Source organism: Salarias fasciatus, chromosome 14 (genome assembly GCF_902148845.1).
Source record: "Salarias fasciatus chromosome 14, fSalaFa1.1, whole genome shotgun sequence".
Taxonomy (NCBI): domain Eukaryota; kingdom Metazoa; phylum Chordata; class Actinopteri; order Blenniiformes; family Blenniidae; genus Salarias; species Salarias fasciatus.
The window spans coordinates 25,433,436-25,459,911 of record NC_043758.1 but is presented as its reverse complement, the minus strand read 5'-3'; the positions used below and the strand labels follow the sequence as shown (position 1 = coordinate 25,459,911).

The 26,476-nt window shown below is 41.7% G+C and overlaps 1 protein-coding gene across 7 annotated transcripts in view; it reads left to right on the top strand.

The window, feature by feature from the left end:
• Positions 1 to 26,476, top strand: part of fat3a (FAT atypical cadherin 3a) — a 188,993-nt gene that overhangs the window by 72,488 nt on the left and 90,029 nt on the right. For all 7 annotated transcript variants that reach the window (XM_030109191.1, XM_030109192.1, XM_030109193.1 and 4 more), the window contains exon 3: positions 1,518 to 4,844. In XM_030109191.1, the coding sequence (XP_029965051.1) occupies positions 1,535 to 4,844 (3,310 nt within the window). In that variant the 5' untranslated portion in view covers positions 1,518 to 1,534. The remainder of the gene's footprint in view (positions 1 to 1,517; positions 4,845 to 26,476) is intronic.

The window sequence follows — 26,476 nt, the reverse complement described above, 5'->3', positions numbered from 1 at the left end:
AAGCCAGTCCAGCTGGAACAAACTGGCACTGTGTAGGAATCACAGCAGGACCATTAATCTTCTTCACTCTTTCGGTTTTGAGCTGTTTCTTGTTGGGTTTGAATCCATAACTCAGACCTGTGCAGACTGGCTTTCATGTACCTTTTACTGTCACAAAAACAACCGCATGCTGTGCTGCATGACTTTTTCTATGAAAACTCTGTTAGGATCCAACTTACTTTATAATGAAAAGTGAGTTTTATACTTTCCAGACAGGAGTGACTGGCAGCAGTCCATCAGCAGAAGCGTACAATAACAGCCGAGAGTTTGAGGGGTTAATCCAGTGTTGAGGCATCATTACTGTGCCTCCCCGCTGGCACCAGCTTTTTAGGAGAGAGATGTACTGACCCAGTAAAACTGACTGCGACTGCTCTGAGACACTTTCAGCAGGAAAGGTCCCCCAGCCCCCCAACCTCCCACCCCTCTTCCACCATCACTTACTGAAGTTGACACCGAGATGACAGTTTAAGGTCAGACCAAAACTGTTGGAAAAGTGTTGTTTTCTGCCTTTAGCTGAGCTCGATTGGAGCGTCTTTCTTTTCTTTGGATGGGGCATTGGTTTGCATTGTTTCATTTAAAGGGGTTTTTGGTCACACTCACCGAGCCAATGGCTTTTTTCTTCCTTTTTCTTTCAGTTTCAAGTTAAAGCTCCGTGAACATGTGTGTAACTGGGTGCATTGTTGAAAATTTGTAGATTTAGTCCGTGGTTTCCGTAGTGTGTTATTATCAGGGCACTCGGACACAGTCTATCTTTTCCCCCTCCATCTCTTCATCCCTTGTGGTGGAAAGTGCAGAGTCATCAGAATGCAGACCACTGTGGCACTCCTTTGACCACTACACAGTTTTCACTGGATCAGACTTTAACTCTCAAAGCCTAGATTGGCACATATTTGTGGCTGTCTATTTTCAAAACACAATTTTTTTTTATATTCTTTTACTTTTTTGGGGGGAGAAAAGAAGACAGAATTAAAAAAAAACAGTAGCAAATTGAATTTTTTTTCCCCTCAAAGAGTCATATCTGGTGTACTTCTGGATATTTTACACAGTTTTGAACTGCAGTGCTCCAGTTCGGATGTATTTCAGGAAGAGGGTTATGATAGGGTCATGGAGTAGCAGCCCATCATTTGCTCCTCTGCAGTTATTTTCTATAGTGTTTGTTTTGGTGATGTTTTTCCTAGCTGTACAATTATTTTGTTCCTTCTCAAACCACCTCTGGTTTTTGTGAAAGTTGCAATTGACTGTCAGTGTCCAGATACCACATGGGAATGATGTCAGCCTTCATTCCAGTTGCCTGGTAACTGTGGACACCCCTCCCCTCCCTGCTTCCAATCAGTGTCCGCCGTCCAATGGATAATTACTAGGGACCAAGAGTTGAAAGGTCACATGGTGGATATATGGCATGCCTTTTGTTGCTCCAGATCCCTCCTCCTGTTGCTGACCTCGCTCTCTTGTTTTCTCTTTCCCTCTCTCTTTTTCAGGATGGAGTTATGATGGAATGGATGTGAATATGGGCCGGTGGGCAGGCATGCGAGCCCCTCTCCTTGGCCTGGCCCTGCTGCTGCTGCTTTCGATCTTAAAGCCACTGCCCTGCGACGGCCAAAGCAACCAAGGGGCCCCTCAGGATGGATTGCATTTCGGCTTCACCCAGCCTGTCTACCAGGCCACGGTTTATGAGAACTCAGCAGCACGCACCTATGCCAACAGTAAAATTAAAATGGGAATCCACCTGGCCCAGCGCTCATGGGAGATACGTTACAGAATCACCTCCGGCGACGATGAAGGCTTTTTCAAGGCAGAGGAGTATGTGCTGGGGGATTTCTGCTTCCTGCGCATAAGGACTAAGGGTGGTAACGCTGCCATCTTAAACCGAGAAATTCAAGATAATTATGTGTTGACAGTGAAAGCCTCTGTCAAAGGAGAGGCCCTTCTGGAGACCTGGACTAAAGTCAGCATCCAGGTCTTGGATATGAATGATCTACGGCCCTTGTTTTCTCCCACCACATACTCTGTCACCATTGCGGAGAGTACCCCTCTCAGGACTAGCATAGCACAAGTAACGGCCACAGATGCAGATATTGGCTCCAACGGGGAATTTTATTATTTTTTCAAGGAGAAAATGGAGCTTTTTGCTGTCCACCCAACAAGTGGAGTAGTGTCTCTTAGCGGAAAGCTCAATGTTGATGAGCAAAACCGTTATGACTTGGAAATCCTGGCAGTGGACCGTGGCATGAAGCTCTATGGGAATAATGGGGTCAGCAGTACAGCAAAGCTTTTTGTTCATGTGGAGCGCGTGAATGAGCACGCTCCCATCATGAATGTGGTTACGCTTAGCCCCTCTTGGCTGGATAAGAATCCTGTCTATGCCATGGTTACCGTTGAAGACTTAGATGATGGCTTAAATGGGGAAATCGATTCAGTGGTCATTGTGGGTGGAGATCCGTCAGAGCAGTTTCTTGTAGAGAGAACAGAGGAAGGCGAATTTGCTATAAAAGCATCTGATTCAGTAAATTGGGAGACTTACCCTTATGGATGTAATTTAACTCTGCAGGCTAAAGACAGGGGCACCCCGCAGAAATTCTCTGCTGTCAAGGTCGTCCACATCATGGTGAAGAAACGTCAAACAGCAGAAGCTAAGTTTGAGCAAGACATCTATGACGTTACTTTAAATGAAATTGCACCACCAGGCACAATTGTAGAGGCTGTTAAAATCAGGCCAGAGCCTGACGATGCAGAATATATCCTGACACCTTCTGCAGACTCTGCATTTTTTCAAATGAATACACTAACAGGTGTGATTTCCACCACTCGCTGGTTCACTCAGGTGTCCCAGGACGTCTTTAACCTTGAAGTGTTGGAGGTCGATAGTGATCTTAAAGTTAAAGTGCGGGTAACGATTGACGATGCCAATGATAACACGCCAACATTCGCCCAGTCCTCTTATGAGGTTTTTGTCAATGAAAGTGTTCCAGTTGGGAGCAATGTGTTAACAGTCTCCGCGGTAGATGGAGATAAAGGCGAGAATGGGTACATAACATACAGCATTTCCAGCCTTCAGCCATTACCCTTCAAAATTAATCAGTTTTCTGGTGTTATAATCACCACTAAAGAGTTGGACTTTGAATCTTCACCGGAGAGCTTTGTGTTTGTGGTCAGAGCATCTGATTGGGGGTCACCCTACAGGAGAGAGAGCGAGGTGAATGTAACAATCCACCTGGAGAATGTAAACGACAACCAGCCATTGTTTGAGAAGGTTGCATGCCAGGGGGTCATTTCTGGAGATTTCCCAGTAGATGAAGTGATCACGACAATGTCTGCAATTGATATAGATGAGTTAGAGCTCGTGAAATATAAGATAATTTCAGGGAATGAACAGGGATACTTTGACCTCAACCCCGATTCAGGAGTCCTTGCACTGCGACATTCCCTTGCCACAGCCAGTCCAAAGAACACTGTCTTCAGTTTGAAAATAACTGCCACAGATGGTGAAAACTTTTCTGATCCTATGTTTGTTAACATATCAGTTGTTTATGGGAAATCTCCTCCTAAACGTTTCAACTGCAAAGAAACAAGGGTCGCCCAAAAATTAGCCGAGAAGTTACTGAAAAAGTCCAAAGCTAGCACCAAACCTAAAATTGAGGAAGGTTTCATTGATCTTTTCTCTGTCAATCGGCAAACACCCCAGTTTGACAAAACATTCCCCACAGATATTGCTGTGAGAGAAGACCTTAAAGTTGGCTCAAGTGTCTTCAAAGTGGGCGCTTATGACGGGGACACGGGTTTCAACGGTCAGGTTCTGTATGCCATTGCAGATGGAAACATTGACAGCTGTTTCAAGATTGACATGCAAACTGGCCTGATCAAAGTCTTTCTGCCCATGGATCGAGAAAAGAGAGACCGCTATCTCCTCAACCTAACCATATATGACCTGGGTGTCCCACAGAAAACTGCTTGGCGATTGCTGACTGTCTACATAGAAGATGCAAATGATAACACGCCGCAGTTTCTGCAAGAAGGGGGTTATAAAATTGTCTTACCTGAAAATACAGCAATAGGCACAGATGTCATTCAAGTTGAAGCCACTGACAAAGATCTTGGACCAAATGGGGAGATTGTGTACTCTCTTTTGACAAGCACCACACAGTTTGGCATCAACTCCTCCAGTGGGATTATATATGTTGCTGGCCAGCTCGACAGAGAGTCTGTTTCTACCTTTCACCTGAAAATTGAGGCCCGTGACAAAGCAGAGAAAGGCAGCCAGAAATTTTGTGTGACCACTCTGAAAATCATACTAGAGGATGTGAATGACTGCCCCCCGCTGTTTATCCCCAGTGTGTACAAAGCCAGGGCGCTGGAAGATCTTCCAGTTGGAACAGTTGTTGCCTGGTTAGAAACCCAAGACCCTGATTTGGGATTGGGAGGCCAGGTTCGGTACTCTCTCGCCAATGATTACCATGGATGGTTTGAGGTAGACAAGGCCAGTGGAGCTATTCGACTCACAAAGGAACTAGACTACGAGACCCAGCAGTTTTACAACCTCACTGTGAAGGCCAAAGACAAAGGAAGGCCTGTCTCACTTCTCTCTGTGACCTTTGTGGAAGTGGAAGTGGTAGATGTCAACGAAAACCTTTATGCGCCATACTTTTCCCACTTTGCCCTGTCAGGATTAATTAAAGAAAATGCTCGAATTGGAACTACCTTACTCCAAGTTACTGCCAATGATGACGATGGTGGTAGAGATGGAGAAATCCAGTACTCCATTCGTGATGGGAGTGGACTCGGACGATTCGCTATCGATGAAGAGACAGGTAAGCTTCTTTTTAAAATTCTCCTCTAACATGAAACTGCAGTGGCAGAGCTTAAGTAGCTTGACAAAGCATTTCCCTATCAAAAGTACTCTTCACTGAAGGTTAACTTTGAAGGATTCTTTCAGAGAGCAGAGAGGACTTAATTTCTTGGACTCTGACCATGGAAGTTTGTCTTGTATTGATCGCATCTGAGTTGACATAAAAATTGCACTTCCCATCAAAATCCTCTTTATCGTATCAACAGAATTTGCTTTTCTGGATTGTGCAAAATGAATATTGTGGTACTCGAGCTTGATCTGTTCTACCTGATTGCTGCTGCAATTACTGTATATTCTAACCGCCCTGTGTTGGACTGGGTGTCCAGGGTGTAATCTCCCTTCACCCATATTGAGATGGTAATGACTCTACCAACTGGAACAGCACAGAGTGGTACAGAAGAGGGAACCGTGCCTGACACAGCCTCTGGTTAAGTGGTGAACCATGAACAAATTAAGCTAAGCATAAAATAATTCTCAGAATAACATGGGAATTAAGGCATCATGTCGGTAATATTGCAGCACATGAGGGAGTAGGTCATTATAAACAACTTCTAACATAATGCAATTGAAGAAAGCACAACGCCAAACTGCAGCTGGCGGTTATCTACACCTTTCAGACAACTGTGTATTAGAAGCTTCACAGAGCTCATTGTCACGGCTGTTCATTGTAACAAATTGCATTAACATTGTGCAGAGGTTTCCTTTCACTTTTTGTTTGCGTTTGTATGGGAACGTCCTATTATTTTTCAAACTCAGACGGACTGCTTTTATGGTTCCACCCCCATGGTTTTTCTTGTCTCTTCATGGGCTGTTTAGTCTTCTGTTTTTCTTTTTGATAGTCCCAAAGTTATTTGTGAATTTGAGTCCAAGAGGGATTTGAATGTCTTTTTGTGTAACCTCCTTTCTGTATTGTGCATACTTCATCTTGGAGGTGCTTTACAAAAATACATTGCATGGAAAGCTTTGAGTTTTTCAGGAAGTGCTTAATCGCTCTCAACCAGTTTGTCACAGTAAAACCAATTTGAGCACAACTATTGTCCGATGTATTTGATTTGATAGATTAATTTTAGGAACTATGTATCCACACAAGAACAAAGATTTGAGTTTTAAAAATGACTCTTCTAAGAACTTCATTTATACATTTCCCACATACAACCCACTATGGAATTTATCAGGGCCTCTTTAATGAAGTCAACATTTGTTACATGATCTTCTAGATCACATCGATTTCTTCCTCACAGTTGGTGCACTTGCCCTTGCATTCTGCCAGGTCAAACACGTAGATAAAAGGCAGTTGGTGAGTGTAGCTGTGCAGGGGTATTTAACTGCAAAGCATAGCTGTTAAGTTTGGGTGGAGGCTTAATGTTGCCAAAAAAGCCTTGTTTCATTAGCTAAGTGAACTGCAGCCATCGAATTGCATGATTGTATGAAGTCTATCTTAACTGTGTAGCTTTCGTGATGATAGCAGTTCACGAGAAAAAAGTTACTTCTGCATCGATATGTTCATCACTAGCATCTGCTGTTTAATTTTGGGTTTTAGTATTGTGATATTACAGTTAATCTCACCGAAACAGTACGACTACCTGGTGGAAAATTACCAATAACAGAACAATCAATGTGCTTAGTGTCTTCTTAACAATCTTTACATGAAGTGATGTCTTCCCTGGGGTTGAATGAATTGATTAAAAGAAAACCTAATCTAATCTCAGTCTGGCTCTGCTCCCTAGTTGGCGTGCTTGAGTCTAACTATGGAACGGCTCAGATTTATGTTTTTGGTTCACTGAATCCAAGAAAAGAGCATTTCTCTGTAAAGTCTTATGTATCTTTTTCCACTGTTTTTGTGCAGCAAATTCTGAGTTTTCGTTACCAATAACCTACAATAGTGCATCTATTGAATAGTTGTGTTATGTGGCTCATTGTTATTTAAAAAAAAACTGCCCTCAGACAAATGCTAAAGCATCATGGACTTTGCTGAGCTTAACACACTCAAGTTGTCCTTGGTTAAAATTCAGAAAAAATGAATGCAGGCTGATTTTTTTCAACAAGATCCATTCAATCAAGCATATCGTGGCGGCCTATATCGTGTCCAGTCCAAGGCTGTGCTGAGTACAATACACATTCCCAGTTGAAGGACTGGTGCACGCCGAAAGGATTCTTTAAAAACAGGTATTATATGTATCGAGCAACACATACACATAGACCTGCAGTCAGTTGCTCACACACACACACCCAGTCGTTAACCCGGTGTGGTTGTCCCAAGGTGATGAACAGGAGCAGAGTGGAGGGGAGGATTTATGGCCCTTGTTAGCTGAGCCTTGGCAAGCCTCATAAATCAGCCCCAAGCTGCTGAGAAACACTACAAACACAATTACAACTTAAAGAGAATTATTTTGGCCTCACACACAAGCGCACATACGCACACACACACACACACACACACACACACACACACACACACACACACACACACACACACACACACACACACGCACACGCACACTCAGGCCTCCCTGACTTTAGAGGACATTACATTGACTTACATTAATTTCCTTGAGACTATAACCCTAACCATAGCTACTTCTTCTCTTGCCCTAACCTTCAACATTACATTGACTTCTTCATTTCCTGCAGCCTGTAACCTTTACCATAAATACGATTTACTTTGCCCTTACGTAGAAATCTGTCTTCACTCTGAAACACATGATTTACATTGTGGAGAATTGCTTCTTGTCTTCATATGGAAGTCGACAATGTCTGTGTCTGTTAAGGCCATCGCGGGTTTTAAAGGGTACAGATTTTACTGAATCTGTCTGAATACTGGACTTTGTCCATATGTCCCTTCTCTCGGCACGTTGTTTTATTATTTCTTTTTCTATGTCGCTTTCTAGCTCACATAGAAATATGCAAGTAATTGCATTACATGACTTTTTTTTTTTAAATTGTAGGTTAATTTCAGAAGGTGAAATCATAAAGGAATGGACAAAAAACATCTCTTTTATCTGTTCGTCAGACATTACTTTTAGCCAGATGGGGACATTTGATGACTCTCAATTATGAAAGTACCAGGTCTCAGGAGAATATAGACTGGGATTGATGCCACACAGCAGGCCGCCATTGTTGTTGTTGCTTATGTACTCGCGTATGTGCAAAGTAACTATTTACTTAACAGCATTACAAAAAAAATTGCATTTCACAATGAATTACAGCAGTTTACTCTGGCGAGGTACAGGTAGGAGGGGAGCACTCTGATTTGAGCGGGAGTTAAAACGCTTCCTTTGAATTGATTTATGTCGACTCGAGGTTGTGCATTCTCTCCTGATGTTTGACACAAATTTCCATTAACCCAGATCCTGCTATTTACATTGCGTATTCGTTTCAGAGTTGATGGATAATTAATCTGTCAATCAAATACAGCTCACTCTCTGAAATCATTTTCATATATGAATAATGATCAGATCGATACTGTGTTTAGTGTAAAAGAAAATATCTGGAATTGACACACAGCTCTTTTAGAATCAGGCAGATACAGCTGACCCAGACGTTTTGGACGTACGCCAATAAATGCTCAAGTGAGGTCTGTTCAAGGTTGCACTACTAACACCGACCGGATATATGATACATCATATAAGCTCCCATTTCTGTTTATTCTGGGAGGTCGGTGGGAACATTTTAGGGTTGTTAGGTATTTACATAGAACTTACCGCACTGCTTATATTGTCTGCATACTTTGCCATCCTTGTTTTATGAATGTACATAAAACACGACATTAATGCTTGTGCGCAGCCATCGTGAGCCGTTGGGCTTATTTCGCATGAGATTTGTTTGGTTTGATATGCCCTTTGAGGCAAAACTAGAACTGTCAGAAATCTATAAATAGATCCACATTATCTCTTCTGTTCACAAAACGGAGGACACAAATGCAACAGGGAGGGAAAGAGAGGAACAAGCAGACCGAGAAATAGCTGAACGGCGGAGCTCAGTCATGTACCTGGACTCTCAGAACTCTGAGAATACTAAATACTAAAAGTTGAAATCCACGCTCAACAATGGGGCCAGGCATCAGCTGTTCATTGGCCATATGGTTCCGGCAGGGTAAAAACTGGATGGACACTTTCACAGTGGTTTAGTTTGAGTTATAATCGGTCTTCCAGCTGCTTTAACCTCTGTCTCTGCTCAGACTGTTCAGGTATGGGAACAATCTTTAATATTGACATGGACTCCATCCTGCATGACATTAGCAGCCGATTCTCAAAGTTCTGGAGTTGCTGATAAATTCCCTCTGCCGGTTGGACTGATTCTTCCACAGTATCTGAGATGAAGTTTGTGAAGCTTAGATGCCAGCAAGGAACTGTAAGGACCTGAATAAGTAAAATCTTGTATTGAACATGTTTAATTGCACGTGAGACTTTAACTTTGTGTGCTTTTTAGTGGGTCATAAATGGGTAATAACACAATGACTTTTATTACCCACTGGGGTAATAAAAACAGCGTTTTACTTGCATTGAATGGTGATCTCCATAAATACCAAATGAAAACATCAATACTGGAGCTTTTCTACTTTAATCTGCAACCATGGACTCTTGATATTTTGTGTGTTTTGGTACATGTGCACAGTATTCCATACTCCTGGAGGCAAATATGCTGAATTGTATGCATGTCAGATGACATCCTCTGTCCATTTCACGTGTCGTGCATGTGATATCCACTTTGCGGCCGTTTTTATACGCACTAAACTTGAGTAGATCGCGACCTAAATTCTTTGTCTGCAGTTCTGGTTGTAAAACTGCTGCCACAGTGTTGAAGCTCTGAAGCTGCTCAGGCCCTCTTTCACCACACTCCTTCACTCTTGTGGTTGAGGCCACTTCAATCAGAACATGTTGTTGCCATGGATGGGGTTTTGTGGCCTGTGACGGTGTTTGGATAGGTGGTATGTTTCAAACAAAGGAATATGAATGCCATGATCCAAGGTTTCTCATCAGAACATTGCCCAGAGCGTCACTGAACTTGCTCTTTGTCTAAAGCGCATCCTGCTGCCTTAATGCCTCCAGACATGTGCATAATGTGAAAATAAGGCATGGCCTGTGATATGAGATCCTGTTTGGCTGCTTTGTAATCCAATTGTGTTCTTTCATTAAAGATGCATTTGCTTTTATGTATTTATGTTTTAGAGAGTGTTTTGTTTTTGTATTAAGATTTTAAGAACCTATTTGGAGTGACTTTCCTCCTGAATGAGCACAGTAAACAACCAATTAACATTTGTATGATATTGTCAGAGTAATTGTTTTTTCTGGGTCCACTGTATTTTGGATCAGGGTTAGGATTGTGGGGGTGTGCAGAGGGCGTTCTTATGATTTAACAACTCTGGCCTTGGCGTGACACATCAATGATTGCCAAACAAGTCTCCCCTTGGTCATTCCTGTGAATTACTCCCATAGGCCTCGCTGGCCTGTTTGGGATCATTAACAGTAATGGTCAGGCCTACATTTTTTTTCTCCAAAAGCAGGGATGTCAAACACATTTTAGCTCAGGGGCCACATTCAGACTGATTTCATCTGGATTGGGCCAAACTGGTACAATAGTGTCATAATAAACTTTATATTTAAACTCCATTTAAAATTTTCTTTGTTGTGGCAAGGATTATACATCTGTGATGAAAAGTCAATATTTTTGCAAGACCAAACTATTAATTTTAAATATTTTTAAGGTTGAGAGTAAGTGGGAACTTTGAACTCTGCTGGACAGCTATGTGCTATTAGCACACACATAGTCCATAATTAGCCAAAATGAAAGCATGGTTCATGATAGCGCTGCCTCTAAAGGGATGTTGTTACACATAAATTGCCATATTTTTGGAAGGGCAGTGAAAGAAAGGTGACGTGTCAATGAAATCCTGAAGATTTGACGATTCCAGGGACGCCGTGGCATTGGGCTGTCAATGCAAATCAGTGCAAAGCTGCTGCAGCTGATGATGAAAGCAGCGTGACAATGCCCCCATTCAGAGGACATGCTGGACATGAAGTTTGAGCGTGAAAGTTAAACACATTGGAGAATTTCAGCATCGTGTTAACATTAAAAGTGAGGAGAGATACGTTTTAATAATGTTCTTCCTTCAAGTAAATCTCCAGATCGTCCAGCATCACTGATGCTGCTCTGTAGCATATATACTCTATGTAAATATGCTGTTTTTTTTTTTCCTTTTTCTTTGACTTTGTGAACAATGAGTTGTTTTTTTCATTAATTTCCATGTATGTCAGTAGGATCTCACTCCAAATGCATTGATCATATTCCACTGGATCCACCTGTTGTGGCCCCTGGGCTGAAAAGTCTCTTCATTTAATGTTGAAACATACATCCAGCTCTGTTTATATTCATTTTCTAAGTGCGTGCTGTCTGTGTGTAGGCGTTTATTTTTTTTTCCTTCCCTCTGATGTTTCCCAACATAAAATAATGAGGCGGTGGGCGGCTTAATGCAGCAAAGATGAAAACCTACCCTGTTGTTGTTGTGAGGTGCGTTGATATAGACTTGTCGTAGTCTGCCAGCAGCTGATGTAACTGAATCAACTTAACATTAGAACACTCTCCTTCACTTCCCACTCTCTCACACACACACACACACACACACACACACACATATATGGCCACACGTACACACACTTACCTCGGAAGCCTAACCTTTTCCGTGTCATTCTTCCACCCACTCTGTTCAGCAGGAAGCTCTTCACATCAAGACTCTTAATCACAGTGTCACTTCTCCCTGGGAACCGCTGTGTTTCGGGAAAGAGAGAGACAGAAAGAAAAGAGGAGGAGGTGAAGGAGAATTCATGGCTCCCCAATTCTACAGTGATTAATTTCTGAGAGGCTGGGAGGCCCGCGGCTTTGTCACCCAACAAAACCGGCATTGTGGAGTCTTCAACGTTCAGCCGGGAGTTAACGGAATCAGATAGACGCTGGGAATGGCACACAAACACAGACACACACACGCACACATACACACACATACACACACAAGCGCACACACTCTTGACAAACTCTGCCGTTACAGGTTGCCATGTGCTAACCCCATTAGGTGAAAGGGAGCGAGAATATCGCTGGAATCACTCTCTCATGCGAGCCCGGGATGACGAGGCGAACAGAGAGCGCCGGTAAAAAGACAGGCAGGGATGGTAAAAGCTTTATGGGCTTTCTGATTTGTCCGGTGTGCCAGATGGCCAGCACACCTCTTCAGACAGACACGCTGCTGGTTTCATTTTCCGTGCTGTCTCAACGTATAGTGTATCACGAGCAGGTTTGCAGTGTTGATGGAATGCCATGTTGGAGAGAAACGGTTACCAAACAACGATGTCCTGTGCGGAATTACATAAGTCAGTCATTTATCTGTAAATTGGTGGGCGAGGGGGACAAAAAAAGAATGGTATTCATGCTCGGTAATGGACTACGTTAGCAGCAATTGTGCCGCTTTCTTATTTTGCATAATGACACTAATTTGAGGCAATTAAAATCTGTGCAAAGTGACATTTGTAAAATCAACCTCTTTTGCATTTCATTAGACACTGATATGATTATAAGCCGATTAAACTCCGCAATGACTGGCTTGTATGAATGTGTACCAGTATCTCCTGGTCATGTGCGAGTTGTTCGATATCATCACTACTGACATGTTTTTTGTTTTGTTTTTTATTGATTTTGCTGTTAGCTCTATCTTATCACATTTTAAAGAAGTGTTTAAAAGAAGTGATGAAAACACTGAGTCTTGTGAAATTTAGTACAAAAGTTTTGAAAGTAATTAAAATACAGAATACTAGTAAGACATGCAATAATTCTCTAAGCGACAGAAGCAAAAGAAATTAAAGGCAGCTACAATAAATAGCTCGTAAGATTTAAGTACCGGCATTTGTGTGTATTGGATGTTGGCACGGAGCCTCTTATCAATCAGTCTGATAGCGGTCTGGCTGTCAGAGTTCGGACAGTTTGTTTCACTGCTGCAGCAGTAGTTGCCAAGAGCCTCAGCTATGGTTGTGTTTACCATTTTCATGAGGCAGTTGTGGCATCGACTCTTTGAATGAAGTCTAGACACAATCTTTGGGTACGTTATATAAAGCTCTCCCACCATACAAATGTCAATCTAACAACTGATTTATTCAGGTTTCAGAAAAAAAACAAAAAAACATTCAACATCAGGGACCAGAAGCAAACTCTTCATTATATCATTTTGTTGTTGGGCTTTCAGAAATCTGTAGGGAAGTGTTATTTCTCATGTTTGTTCTCTAAACATATGGAGCTTATGCTCCCCGGGAGGTCACAGGTGAGAAGGCAGACTTAAAGCAGAATTTAGTCCTCCAGGTTAGGGGCTCGGGCATGGCGCAAGCAACCACAACATTCCCAACAATAACAGTTTGTCACAGAGACTGCACAGAAACCCTGGGCCCAGTGGGACGCTCCAGCCAAACCAGTGGCGCCATGACAGCTCCGGATGAAAGCCCACCTCAGGAAGTCTCAAGTTTGAATCACAGTTTTCTGGGGCCCCGAACCACCATCTGTCATGGAGCATGGAGTGTATAATGCAGTTAATTTTAAAACCTTTGTGTGAAATATGCTGTCCCACTTGTACATGCATTTCATTTTTTTTAAAGCATTGTGTTCTTAATTCACTTTACAATTTGTAAGTTACATTTGAATGCTACATATAAATGACTTAAAGCAAAATTAGCAACCATGAAAATTATGCAAGGCAAAGATTAAGACCGAACTATATAATGAAATTACAATTTGATGAAATCCATTCATACGTAATTAGACAGCAGATCATGCAATGTAGCTACATTGCAAATTAACGAACAACTTATTATCAAACATGTTGAATTAATTCAGTATAGTAATTAAATTATAGAAATTAAACCGTGAAAGAATTAAACTTATTTATATATTCACGACAGAAGAGTATAGTCCGATATGTAGAAGAAGAGTATTCCTTTCCAGAGAAAACAAGAAGCTTTGTTGGATCTACAACTTACAATTGTCAGATTATCAAAAAAAAAAAAAAAAAGAAGAAGAAGAAGAAGAAGGTTACCTGCACACTGGCAGTACCTTGATATTAAAAGATGTCTGGGCCTTAATGAGGGTTCTGGTAGCACCACACATGTTCCTGATGTGTCTGTTGGCTCAGCCGCTGTTTGTGTGGGTGAACCGACCCTGTTAGGGTTTCTGTGCTGATCAATGAGCTCGTGCAGCTTCCACGTCTTTGTGGATCTCAGAGCATTGTTGGCTGATACCCACTCCACGGAGCTGTTTCTCTAAAGAGCCAGCGGCAACATGTTTGACCATCAGTACACACTAATCACACACTCGGCACATTACGCAGATCAGCACTCCTTCTATTACCATAATTAGTGAATTAATGACTGCATTTATCATAATTGCAGACTGGGAAGGAGCACCAGGGTCTCGCTGAGCAGCGGAGTGTCAGCTGGGATATGGATGGAGTCTTCCTCAGCTTGTGTGTGTGTGGGTATTGTCAGTCTGTGGCGGGAGATTGGTTAGGTGTTACCCAGTGATGCTCAAGGTTTTTTTTTTTCCTTGATTTTTTTTTTTTTTTTTAACACAGTGACACTGCAAAACAGGATGTTCTGTTGCTTGTTTTTCCTCTTCCTTCCTGAAGGAACACAGGCTTTGGGATCACTCTTCATCTCGTCTCTATAAATTTACCTGTTCGGCACTCTAGCTGACGTAGCTCTGGGGCTTTACAGACACATAAACTAACACACCACAGAATACAAACTCTACTAGCTTCCTCCAAATCCTATATATTGAAGCACAGATAAGGACAGACGCAAGTCAAACCTTTTGCCCAATGAATTTAAAGCCAAAATAGTTGTCATTCCATTTCCTGGCAACATTTCCATCATGATTTAAAAAAAAATAAATACATCACTGATGGAAATTATATTGCTCAACTGTGTTATTGCAAAATATCAAACTTAATCTTTTCTGTGGAACTTTTCCTGAAAGGAAAACCAGAACTGCAACAATTTTAACATTTGAGGAACATTCCACAAATGGTTTGGTGGAGGGATATCTCATGAAATTTCCAGGTTTGACAACATGCAAACTCAGGAACCACTGAGGGAAAAATCACACACAACTACCTGAAAGCAACATGTTTAAAAGATATATATGACTCCAAGGTAATCTGGAAAAATCCTGGAATAACCATGATCAACAGGTCAAGTGTTTTCAGCTGTTTCCTGTGTATAGTGTTTAAGACAATCTTAAACTGAAAAAGTGCCATTTCTTTAATGAAAACATCTCACAGGACATGAAAAGCTTCAGGCAGCTGGAAAGCTGCTTTGAGACTCCATGAGCCAAGACCAAGAAAGACAAACAGAAACACACCGCGAGCCAAGATTCTTGTTGAGTATGAGAGCCATTACAGCCTTTTCTTGGACGATGCTTTATGAATGAATTATGCAAAACTATGCAGAGCTCTTCTGGAACGCAGCACATCAGCCAGCGATGCACATCAAAGAAAGATCTGCCCGACCAAGTGAGGCAAGGTGGAGGTACCATCATGCTGTGGGTTGCTTTGCTGCATGAACTAATCAAAGTAATGATGGAATCTGAAGATTACTAGAAACGTGTTAGCCAGTGTCAAAAGGCTGTCTGAGGTGAGGAATTTTAATTAAAAAGAAAATGCAGAGGTTTTTTTTGTTTGTTTTTTTTTAATTCACCACCGAGTCCTGACCGAAATTCAACTGCATACCTTTGAGGAGAGTGAGGACAGAGTCCTTCTGAATGGACAGCTTCCTAGATCTCTAGAATCTCAAAAATCTATCAACATGTTTCTCTCTGATTAGTAAATCTTCGGGCAGGCAAAAATTAAGAAGGTGATCTCCAGCACCCATAGGTGACTCCCTACCTCCATCATCTAAGTGACCAAAATAAGCTATAGAAAATAAAACACTCAGTCTGCTTGGGCTGTCACGTTATTAAGTTTATTTTTTCTTTCAATATTAAGATATTGCTCTTAACAGAGTACAACAGAATAGTGGTTGTCTGTGACCTTGCGTCCACATGTTGCCTCTCAGCTGTTTTGTTGTGGTGCTCAGGATGGCCGCACTCCACATCATCCTCTATTGTTGCAGTGTAAATACAAAGATTTTCTGAAAAGAAAACACAAAAACATTGTGTTTCACATGAAACATCTGGCAAGTGGTAATCTTTGCAAAAAATAGCTCAGTCCAGTAAGAGTAATTTAATTTAAATAATCCGTTACTGCAAACCCAAGTAGGACAAGCAGACAGAAGAACAAAGATGTGATCGCATGATAAAATGGATACATTTATGTATGAAAAGTGGAAGAACTGCACTTGTTCAACCGTCCTTTTCAGCACTATGTGCATGGTCTCTAAACCCCGCTGCACCTAGACGCTGCTCAGCAAACTGGACCGCTTCCAAGTGTGACTCTGTGGGAGTGCGACCAGCAGGTTCCTGAGTGTTACTCTTAGCCCCAAATTCCAGATCAAATACAGATTATGCAAAAATAGAAATCTTTTTCAATCATTCAAGAAATGAGATTCATTGTAATAGAATTTGAAGTACCCCTTTTGTCAGGTTTCAGCAATTTCAAACCGCATTAAAACATGCATGAAGGTGCATTTAGAGTAGATTAGTCGTACTTTTCCAGTCCTAGAAAGACGTGAAACAAAATCTCAGAATTATGTTATGCTTTCTCTCACATCGGCCTCTGCAAGTGTTTTAATGCATTGAGGATATTCATGTCAGCCACTTAAAGTTGTTGGATATCGACAACAAAAGGCAGTAAAAGCAAGTTTAAAGCTTTAAACTGTAATGTGTGACACCATTGTGTATCGAGAAATATATATAGAATCTGACTCCACTACAGCCGGTACTCTCATCCCGCAGTGTTCTTTACTCGGCTGCAACCTGCTGAGGTGAGAGCTGAGAATCAGCAGGTAATTATAAGTAAAAGAATGGTTGAAAATAATCAAGACAAAAAGTAATTGAGGTCAAATCGAAAGTGCTCTAACTGCATAACCACACATTAACCCTGCAAACAGAGCTCAAGTTTAATAAAGTGAAGACCTATTTGCATTCATTAGATCACATGGAGACAGATAAAACACTTACATGAGATCAATATCCAGTGGGAGGACCAACTCGCAGCCTAAATACGGTAGAAAAAGGCACCTGGCTGTTACCTTGTTCAACTACGGACGAGGTTTATCTTCACTCCGATGGCAGAAGTTTAATATTTTAAAGAAGATACATGCAGAAGCATTTATTTGTGAGGTAGTCGAGCATCACTGTATATATGTGATTGCAAATAACTGATACATCTTCCCATTCTGCTCACAGATTATATGATTTGCATGTTGAATGATGACAGGAATCAAAAGTAGAGCAATGAATGAATCCCACGCTGTTTGATTTTAATCACTACCAGGGGTAAAATGGAACTTCTGTGCAGTGAAAAAAAAAAAAAAAAAAAAAAAAAAAGAAGAAGTAGTACCTCGGTGAATGTGTTTTCTTCCTCTTTCTTTCCTGTAGGGTAGCATCACATTTTCATCAAATCAGGAAATGTGTTTTTTTTTTTTTTTTTCTATTTTTCATCACTTGCAAAATAAAAATAATTGAACAAGGATCATGCACAAGATAACAGCCCGGGGAAATGGTTAGTGCCCTTTCTGATATGTGAGACGGCCGTGCTCTTCACTGGGGATATAGAAGAACATGAGCGCTTTCTTTTCCCGTTTCTACAATATCTAGGAACAATTTTCTGCTCAAGATAAGGGGAGGTCTCACTTGATGATGACGTGAACATGAATTAAATATTTATAATGTAATGAAACCACACACACACTGTTACAGGTGACTCTCGACTCTAAAACCACTGAGTCCAGAAGGGAATACACTGAGAGTCAACCCACTCTGGAGGCCGTCGTTGCTATTGTCCATCTTCATGTGCGTGGGCAGAAGAGCTATTCACGGTGGCCATGATGCGCATCTCAGAGAAGTTGAGCGACCAGAGGCTTCTTCAGAGACGGAGTCAAAGCATTTAAAAGAAGAAAAAAAAAGAATCGTGGAGGACATTTACAAAGATTAGCTTTTTTTTTTTTGACACGACAAGCAAAACGCAACCTAAGTTTTCTGTTTAACTTGAAAAATTGTTTAAACAAGACCTTAGTGAGCCAATGGACAGGTGTTAAGCAAACTGAATGTGGCGTTATATTGAATACAAGGTCATTTGTTTCGGTGTGTATTCACATCTAGACTGAGTTTATTTACTTCGTCCTCTGCTTTTCTAGGGCCGATGTTAGCTGGATAATGGGGCGACCTTGAGGGGAGCAGGACTTTGTCTGTTTCTGTGTATGAATTACTACTTTGAACCTTCCCTTAACTCTCATCCAATCCTTAATATACTCATAACCTAAACCCTGGCCATAAATTCTCTCTGTTTATGGGCTGTTATTTTAGAAACCTAACCTCGCCTTTCCACCAGGAAGTCCAGGTTAGACAGTGTTTGTCAGTCTGAAAAAAAGTATAACTCACTGCGACTCCGATCTCTTTCTCTCCTCCTGTTCTCTTGAAGGTAATCCATATTTATTGCCTTTCATTTATAGGACTGAAATGTTCAATGCCAATCCCTCACCATAATGCTAACCTTCACCTGTTTGTTACCTCGGCCTTAAAATCACATCATAACTCTTGTTTTCTCTGACAAAATATTCGGGGGTCCAGTTTCTTGTTTCCCATGAGGCAGGTCAGATCTCACAGGTGTAGTGAGATTGCTGTCCATGAACCTCGGAAAAACAGTAAAACAAGATCTCTCTCTCATACACACACACACACACACACACACACACACACACACACACACACACATACAGTGCAGATGTTTACGAGATTTAATTCCTTGGGGAGAAAAATAACATTGGTAATGATAGACTGCAGTCGCCCGCAAAAGGGGTGGGAGGGTAGATAGTACACACACACACAGACACACACACACACAAACTCATTCACTCACTCACAGGTAGTGTGTAATTTCAGTGAGAGTACAGCATGGCTTGGAAAGCAATTAGGATTACATCTGTGTGAATAGCCTACACACCTCAAGCTCACATCACAGACCCTACACACACACACACACACACACACACACACACACACACACACACACACACACTGAGGCGGTACCGCCAACAATCTCCTGCCCCGCAGCACTCTGTTCCTATTTTACCCACCGGAGTAATAACACCGTTCCGTAATGTCTGTATCATATGGGTGTGTAATTGTGCTTAACCGTGCATGTGTGTGTGTGTTATTCTTGTTGTGAGGATATAAATCTATATTTACACAGCCACATTGTAGGAATCTGTCCTCCTCTGTCAGACAAAATAAAACTCTCCATAACATAAATCTGTGATTTCTTGTCAGGAAGCTGTATCTCGTGTTTAGGTTGAGGTTAATGTAAAAGTGGAGGTTATTCAGGCAGTATTTCTGGTTAAAACACACTAGGAAATGAGTATAAGTTAAGATATTTTTCTATAAAGGGACCGAAGCTGGACCGTGTGTGTCCTAGTTTAAAGTAATGCAATAAAACAAACCCAGCCCGAGCTCATTATGTGGAAGATCTAATGAAGCTTGTATTTTCAGAGTCGCTGGGCGAAAGAACAAAACAACAAAGCCAGCACATCTCTGGTGCGGCTGTTGAAGCGCCGGAGTGAATTTCACTCGACTCTCCTTTCGTATGCATTTTGTTAAGCTCAGAGTTACTGTCTGCTCAGTGGAAGCAGTCGACACTGGGGAGAACTACCACTTTCAAACCAAAGCTTCCCCAGTGGAAGAAGAACAAAATTGATAAGATTCTTGATATGGTGACTATTCGGTTGCAAGTCAGTTTAGAGAAGCCATTTTGTTCCATGTTCTACTCATAATGACGGGTTATTTTTGTCCTGCTGAAATGTACTTGTTTCAGCTCTGCTTTGTGAAGATGTCAGAACTGTATAAGACGTGTATAAAATACTTTGTTTACTTCAAATTATCAGTCCATATCTGCATTTTTTCCACAGCAGGGGGTTTAAATGAAGAAGAAAATCTCATTTTGCTCATGCATTCCTCTTTGAAGCTGTAAATCTCACCCAGTGTTGACACACGTACCGGCGCCACCTGTCTCCTTCATCTCCTCTGTTGTCATTGTCTCAAAGTTTTACTCCTAAATGTTTGGGTTTGACTTTGTTCCACTCTTTTCCAGTCTCTCCTCCATCTGTTCCTGCTGCCTTTATGTGTCATCTGACTGTGTCACCTTCATCATCCTGCACCGTTTCAAAAAGCATCAAAAGTCTCGGCTTTTATAAACAGGCCCAGTGAGCGGGATGGGATTGATAAGTGCTCGGAGGAGGTCTGTCTGTTCAGCAGTCTGGTCGTTGGAGGGCATTACGATGGTGAGAACTTCATCGAGATCATCATTGTAAAGATGTAATTATTTAAATGGAAGGATGCCTGAAGTCGTACATTAAAGGTCACCTGTATTAACGCACCTGGTGCTGGGCGGCGTTCTGTGCCTGGTCTAGCGCTGGCATGCATGTGGTGATTGGAACAGCTGGGAATTCCTGCGGTAGACAAAGTGGTCCACTCTTGATCTTCTGGTAATGATGATGGCCGTGCGCCAGCTGCTGTTCCACATAAGCTTTTACTCGGACTCGTAAACAGCATCAGGCAGATCCGTCTCTCTCTAGCTAACCCGCCGTGACTCTCATCACTCATTCATGACCGAGGCTCCATGGGCGAGTGGTCAACCCCACTGTGGTGATGGACACTGTACCGATCTGTCACTGGACGGAGGCACAAACCCAAGTGGTCTGGAGATGAGCATTCTTGGAGTGTCAGCCTCCTCCTTTCCTTCCTGAATTGATGAATGGCTGAATGTTGGCAGTGAAGAGATTTGGCAAAAGTCAGCGTCATGCTGGAAGCCAGTTCACTCTCTTCCCTTGTGACATTTTTGTTGAGCTAGAAAGTCTGGGAAGCTTGTAAAAGCAGAGGAACACCTGGATAACAAATAATAATTAGTGTAAAAGTCCTAACCCTTGAGCTAGCACATATGGGCTGACTGTTTTGCATACCCAGAAGAATTTGTCATGGAAACATTTGATACAAACATTTTTGGAGATAAACTCCAAGATATCATGGCAAAATTTTGGCAGTAGTTTGTGATTTTAGTTGAAAAAAATTCTTTAGAATGGGATCCTGTCCGTCTTTGTGGAGGTTCTTGGGCCTTATTTACATGACATTGTTTTCAATGTTTCGTTTTCGTACGTTTGCAGTTTACACGACAAGAGAAACTGAAATTTCCACTTTTTGAAAATGCTCCGATTTTTGTCGCATGCAACTTTTTTGAAACGCTGCTACTGCGCATGCACACCACGCCCATAGTAAAACAGTTCTACTGCACGAGTAGACTGACAGTGACAGCGATGGTGGCCTCCAGAGTGGTATGACTCATGAATAAGAGTGGAGAAGACATCTTTCTCTGTGGAGTAGAAGACACTTTACTGTTGTGTAAAGAGAAAAACAAACACATGGTAAATACTTTATATGGTGTGTCTACTCACTGCATATAGGTGATTAATGGTAGTGATCTTTGATTGAGAAAAAAAACTGAAATCAGATTTAAGCAGGTTAAATTATGATCGCGTTTCATAGCTGTGGCGGAGCCCAGTCAGTCAGTGTTTACCCCTCGCTTCATGTCATGGTGCACAGATTCATCTGTTAATCCTCTCTCAGGCTGCGTCTCCTCCTAAATTTAGAACGAAGCGCTTCCTATTAGAAGGGAACGAACCCCCGAGTCTGCAGCGCCGCATCTGCTGGTGCATGTCATGCCGCAAATGTATCCCAACTCAGCAATTATACAGCAACACATTCCCTTGTAGGCTAAAAATGTAACATTGTCTTGGCATGAGAATTTGTTTGTCTTATTTTAATTATTTACATATTCGTTCTTGTATTACAGCCTCCTTGACACTTACATAATTCACATTCGGCTCTGGTGGGTGTTCTTGTAAATGACCTCTTAAATCATTTGCAAAAAAGAAAAAGGAGTGCGAAACCCACACAAATCACTCTAACCAAGGATAATTAAGATGGCAGCCAATGATCAGGTCAGTTACCTTCACAGTGTGGAAATTGTGTTCAAATGGAGAGTAATGAAGAGACTTTGTGTGCATGTGTGCGCCTGTGTGTAAACAAACAACAAAAACACAAAGTACTTCTACTGCTTCTTACCATTACATCTCTTATTGCTGCTTGTCATCTATTTTTTTTTTCTCAGCCCTCATTTCTTTTTGGCTTTGTGGCTTGAATTCAAAGACTGTGAGAAGGGGAAAAAAAAAAGACATTTCAGTGCTTTTTTTTTGTTTCAAAGTACAGCCTCATACCAGTGGGTGAATTTTATATTGTCTTTGACTTTTGTTTGTTGAAGAACCGACTTCAAGAATGCAGAATAATACAGGTTATACTCAAAATCACAATTACAGAAAGGCAATAATTTACCTGAATATAGCAAAAGTTAATATTTGAACAGTCAAAAACTTTTTTTTCAGAAAACAAATCATGAGCTGAATCACTTCTTTTAATTTGATGGGCCCGTTCGAGTGCAGGATGGAGAAAAGGTATATTCTGCATTATTAAAAAGAAATTAAAAAAAAGAAAGAAGAAGAAAGAAACAAAAACACAAGAGTGATCAAAAGAGTTCTGTAATGCTTTGCCTAAAAGTAGAGTGGAACTTTGTTGTTTGATGGTGCAGCATGCCAGAACTCTTTCCTGGATCAACTCATTTACACAACAGTGTAACAGAAAAACGCTGCAATTCTTGGATGTAGCCAGTAACATTATGCTTGTGATTATTTTAAAAAGATAACATGACATTGCCAAACTTTGAGGGACTGCCAGTCTTCGGGTGTTTCCGTGACTGAACTGTAAGATTAAATTTAATCTAAAGGGTTTTGTGCGACCAGGTGGACATGAATCCAAAGATACAAATGTGAAGACAAACGGTGGTACAGCGAGACAACCAAAGATGGGACGTGGCAGTGAACAATGACTCGAGGCTACTAACATTAATTGGAACTTTGAGATTGATGTTCTTTCGTATATCACCTCAAATAATATGGTATGTCACGGCAGTGCTGAGAAAAAAAAAGAAGAAAGAAATCCTTCTAGCTGTTTTGTTCTGTTTCTCTTCTCAGATTTCAGTCAGAGGATCACAGTGAGTGTTCACACTTCTGGTGTTGTTATCACATTTATTCAGATAATGACTATAATTAGTCATCAATATCCAAAATTAAGTACTTGTAATAGTACAGTTTTTTTTTAGACATTAGGTTGTAAAGTTTTTTTTTTTTTTTAAATCTTCTCTTGAAAATCCTCTAAGTTAATTTATTGACAAAGCATCTCAACAACCACACAAAAACATTCAAAACATTTGAAAGGACGCTCAAAATAAAATGCAAATAATTACCAGCTGGTCTCCACAGGGCATCGGCCTCTGTCTCATGCTCTGCCTTGCTGTCTGTGTGAGTGATACATTTGCAGGAAACATGCCACCATCAAAAACTCTTTGTTGGGAAGTTATCTTGTATGATTTTTCCCTGCAAAGGAAAGCAGAATTTGTTTGTGGTCACCGCAACTATTGATTTTCCCAGGACTGGCATCATCTCCTAGACATTCCCAGTGCAGTCGGGCCTTTGGTAGGGTTCTGTATGAAGTTTGCACGTTTTGCCTATGTGCACAGGAGTTTTCCTGAAGTAGTCTGTTTTGTTTCCCTCTGTCCAGTAAACATGCATGGACAGATAAATGATTTGTGAATGCTTGCTCTGTGATAAGCCACCCAGGGGTTAAAAAGCCTTTTGCCCTTAGTTCGGAGGGACTGGGCCTGGCGAGGAACCATTTCCTATGTTTTGGACAAATATATTTGCATGGTCTCCCTGTGCTTGCAGCTTTTCGCTGGGTTCTACACTCTCCACCAATGGATCACATACATGTTGTAGATATGATTTGACACCTTTAAGATGCCCATGTGACTATATGTGAAAGTCTGTCCCTGTGTGTTTCTCTGTAATGGCCTGGTAACAGTTGCCTTTGTCCACGCCAGTAAAATGACACAAAACTTTTCAAAACAGTAAAATAGTGTAGAAGAGGAGTGGATAGATGGTCTGTATTGAACCAGCGCTCTATTTTTACCTGATCTGACACCCGTTGAGTCAGGAGATTATGATTCTTAATTTCTTGTTCATTAGCGGTTCCAAAAATAGTCGTCCTCCCTGTTGAGATGTTATTAGGTGTCAACTGAGCACATCATTACTCCAGAATGATGACGGCGTCGCTGCTGTCAGTCCCGCGGACGTTTCCCATCAGGTGTGACGTCTCCTCTCCGGGGCTGTACCGTGCCGGTGCTTTGCAGTCTGCTTCGTCGCCCTTTTCAAGGCACCTAGCGCTGCTTTAGCACACCGGGAGATGAGAAAGTCTTCATTTATTCATGTGCTAACCTTTACCTTCGCTTACCCACTGTGCTCCACTGCCTCATGTTGATAGAGACGGCTCCTCTCCCCACGCCGCGGCCTGGCACTTTATCGCTCTTTTGCTAGTTGGCTAATGAGGGCTTTACCTGTGGGGTCTCAAGTACTAATCCTTGCTCATAGCTGAAGGACTAGCTGAGGACTCATTATAACCTTCAGAGAGGCCAGATTAACTGAAGTCTGATAAGGGCTTTGTGCTGCTTATTTCTAACTAATAGCCTCCTCACAATCTATCTTGACTGACCCCCCGACCTTTCTCGCACAGTTACTCCCGATTCCTCTATTACCTGGCCAAGCTCCACATCAGGACGGGGCTATTTTACTGATGCATGACCTGCGCTGAAGTTTAGCGCTGCAGCAGGCTCTGCTCTCACCATTTCTGTCCTTTCCTCTCATTGTTCCCCCTTTATCTCCTTGACCTCTCCACCTTCTTCCCTTTAACCTTACCCGAGTGATGAATGAGGTAGCAGGGACAGAAAGCTGACGGTGGACGAGGGAGAGAAGGGCCGTCAGTCTGGGAAACCGGCTAATCACATTCCTCCAGCAGCCAAATGTTTGTACTCGATGACTTTTCTGTATCGCAGCAGCACTGGGTCCAGGTACAGCTGGTTTGAACTGGGAAGTAGGGCCGTCGTCTAACACTGATGAAAAGGTAGTGAAAGCCTGATGCAGCCTGTGCAGAGATGCAGACCCTCAAACATGTGATTCTTCAAAGTCCCTAACAACCCACAAGGCTGCTGTGATGTGAAGGTAGTTCTGGTAACAGCAGGTATTTCAGTTTTTCAGTCCAAAAAGAAAAGATTACACACATTTGACCAGCATGTGAAGTGTGAGAAAGAAAAAAAAAAACCCTTTGTTGTCTGAAAACAATATTTGAGTCAGTGAACATATATTGAAAAATATTAGTTTCCAGGAGATTGAATACTTTTCTCATGCTTCTCTTATTGAGAGTGTGACATTGTCCCTTTGTGCAGAAAGTCACATTGTCTATTTTGAGGCAGCCTCCCTTGGAATCCGCGCGGCTCTTTTGTGCTTGAGTTTTAAAGAGATCTAAAATGTAATTTCTCATGCCTGCACAGCCAGCGGTGCTGCAAAAGGTCAGATATTCCTTGAGATTCTGTAAGGAATTGAGACAGCAGCAGTTGGGCTGACAGTACATTGAGTACAGAGATAAAGATTGAACTAGATTTGCAATGTTTCCACCCGTCCCAAAGCTTGCCTCTTAGCAGTCCTTCAGTACCTTCCCTCTGTGACCTTTGTCTTCCCGCCTCATCTCTCAGCCCTGTTGAAATGAGAAGGGCTGCAGAACAGCGGGGATGAAGAGGTGCTGAATATTAGAGCGAAGATCTGTTCACCCGCAGCTTCAAGGCATTCTGCCTGATTTTTATCTCCTCTCCTCTCTTCCCGTCTTGTTATAAGCATCTTCAAGTAAACTATAGCTGGATATCGCATTTTTTTATTCCCTAAAAACCTCAGAGAGTCATTTTATGCTTTGTAATGTAGTGACTATCATGTTGTTTAAAATGTATGCTTTGCTTTTTAGTAGGCCCTTATGAATGCTGCCAAAGCCTTGTTTACTCTCATGTTTACTGTTTCTTTGGCTGCAGGCCCTTGATATCCTGTGTTTCTGAGACGATGGCTGAATCTTATTTGTTCATTCTGCATTTCTATTCAACATTCATCCAGAAACGGGTTACATTCAGACGTCCTGGGCATTGGAAAGCATTGAATCAAAAAGTGGTTTAATTAGTGACAGTCACTGCTAATGGAATGGTGAATAATGTGTACCAGCTATTATTAGTTTTTGTACGTCTCATGTAATACATAGATTGAGGTTTTGTAACCACTGCCATGCTTACGTAGACACCAATCAGCAACATAAAAGCTTGATCAGAAAGCTTCCTGTGAACACGTCATCGCAAGATTGTGATTTAATTGAGTGGACTGCAAAAGAAATTCCACTCTGAACAAGAAGTCTTGTTTATGTTGATTGTTAATCTAAAGG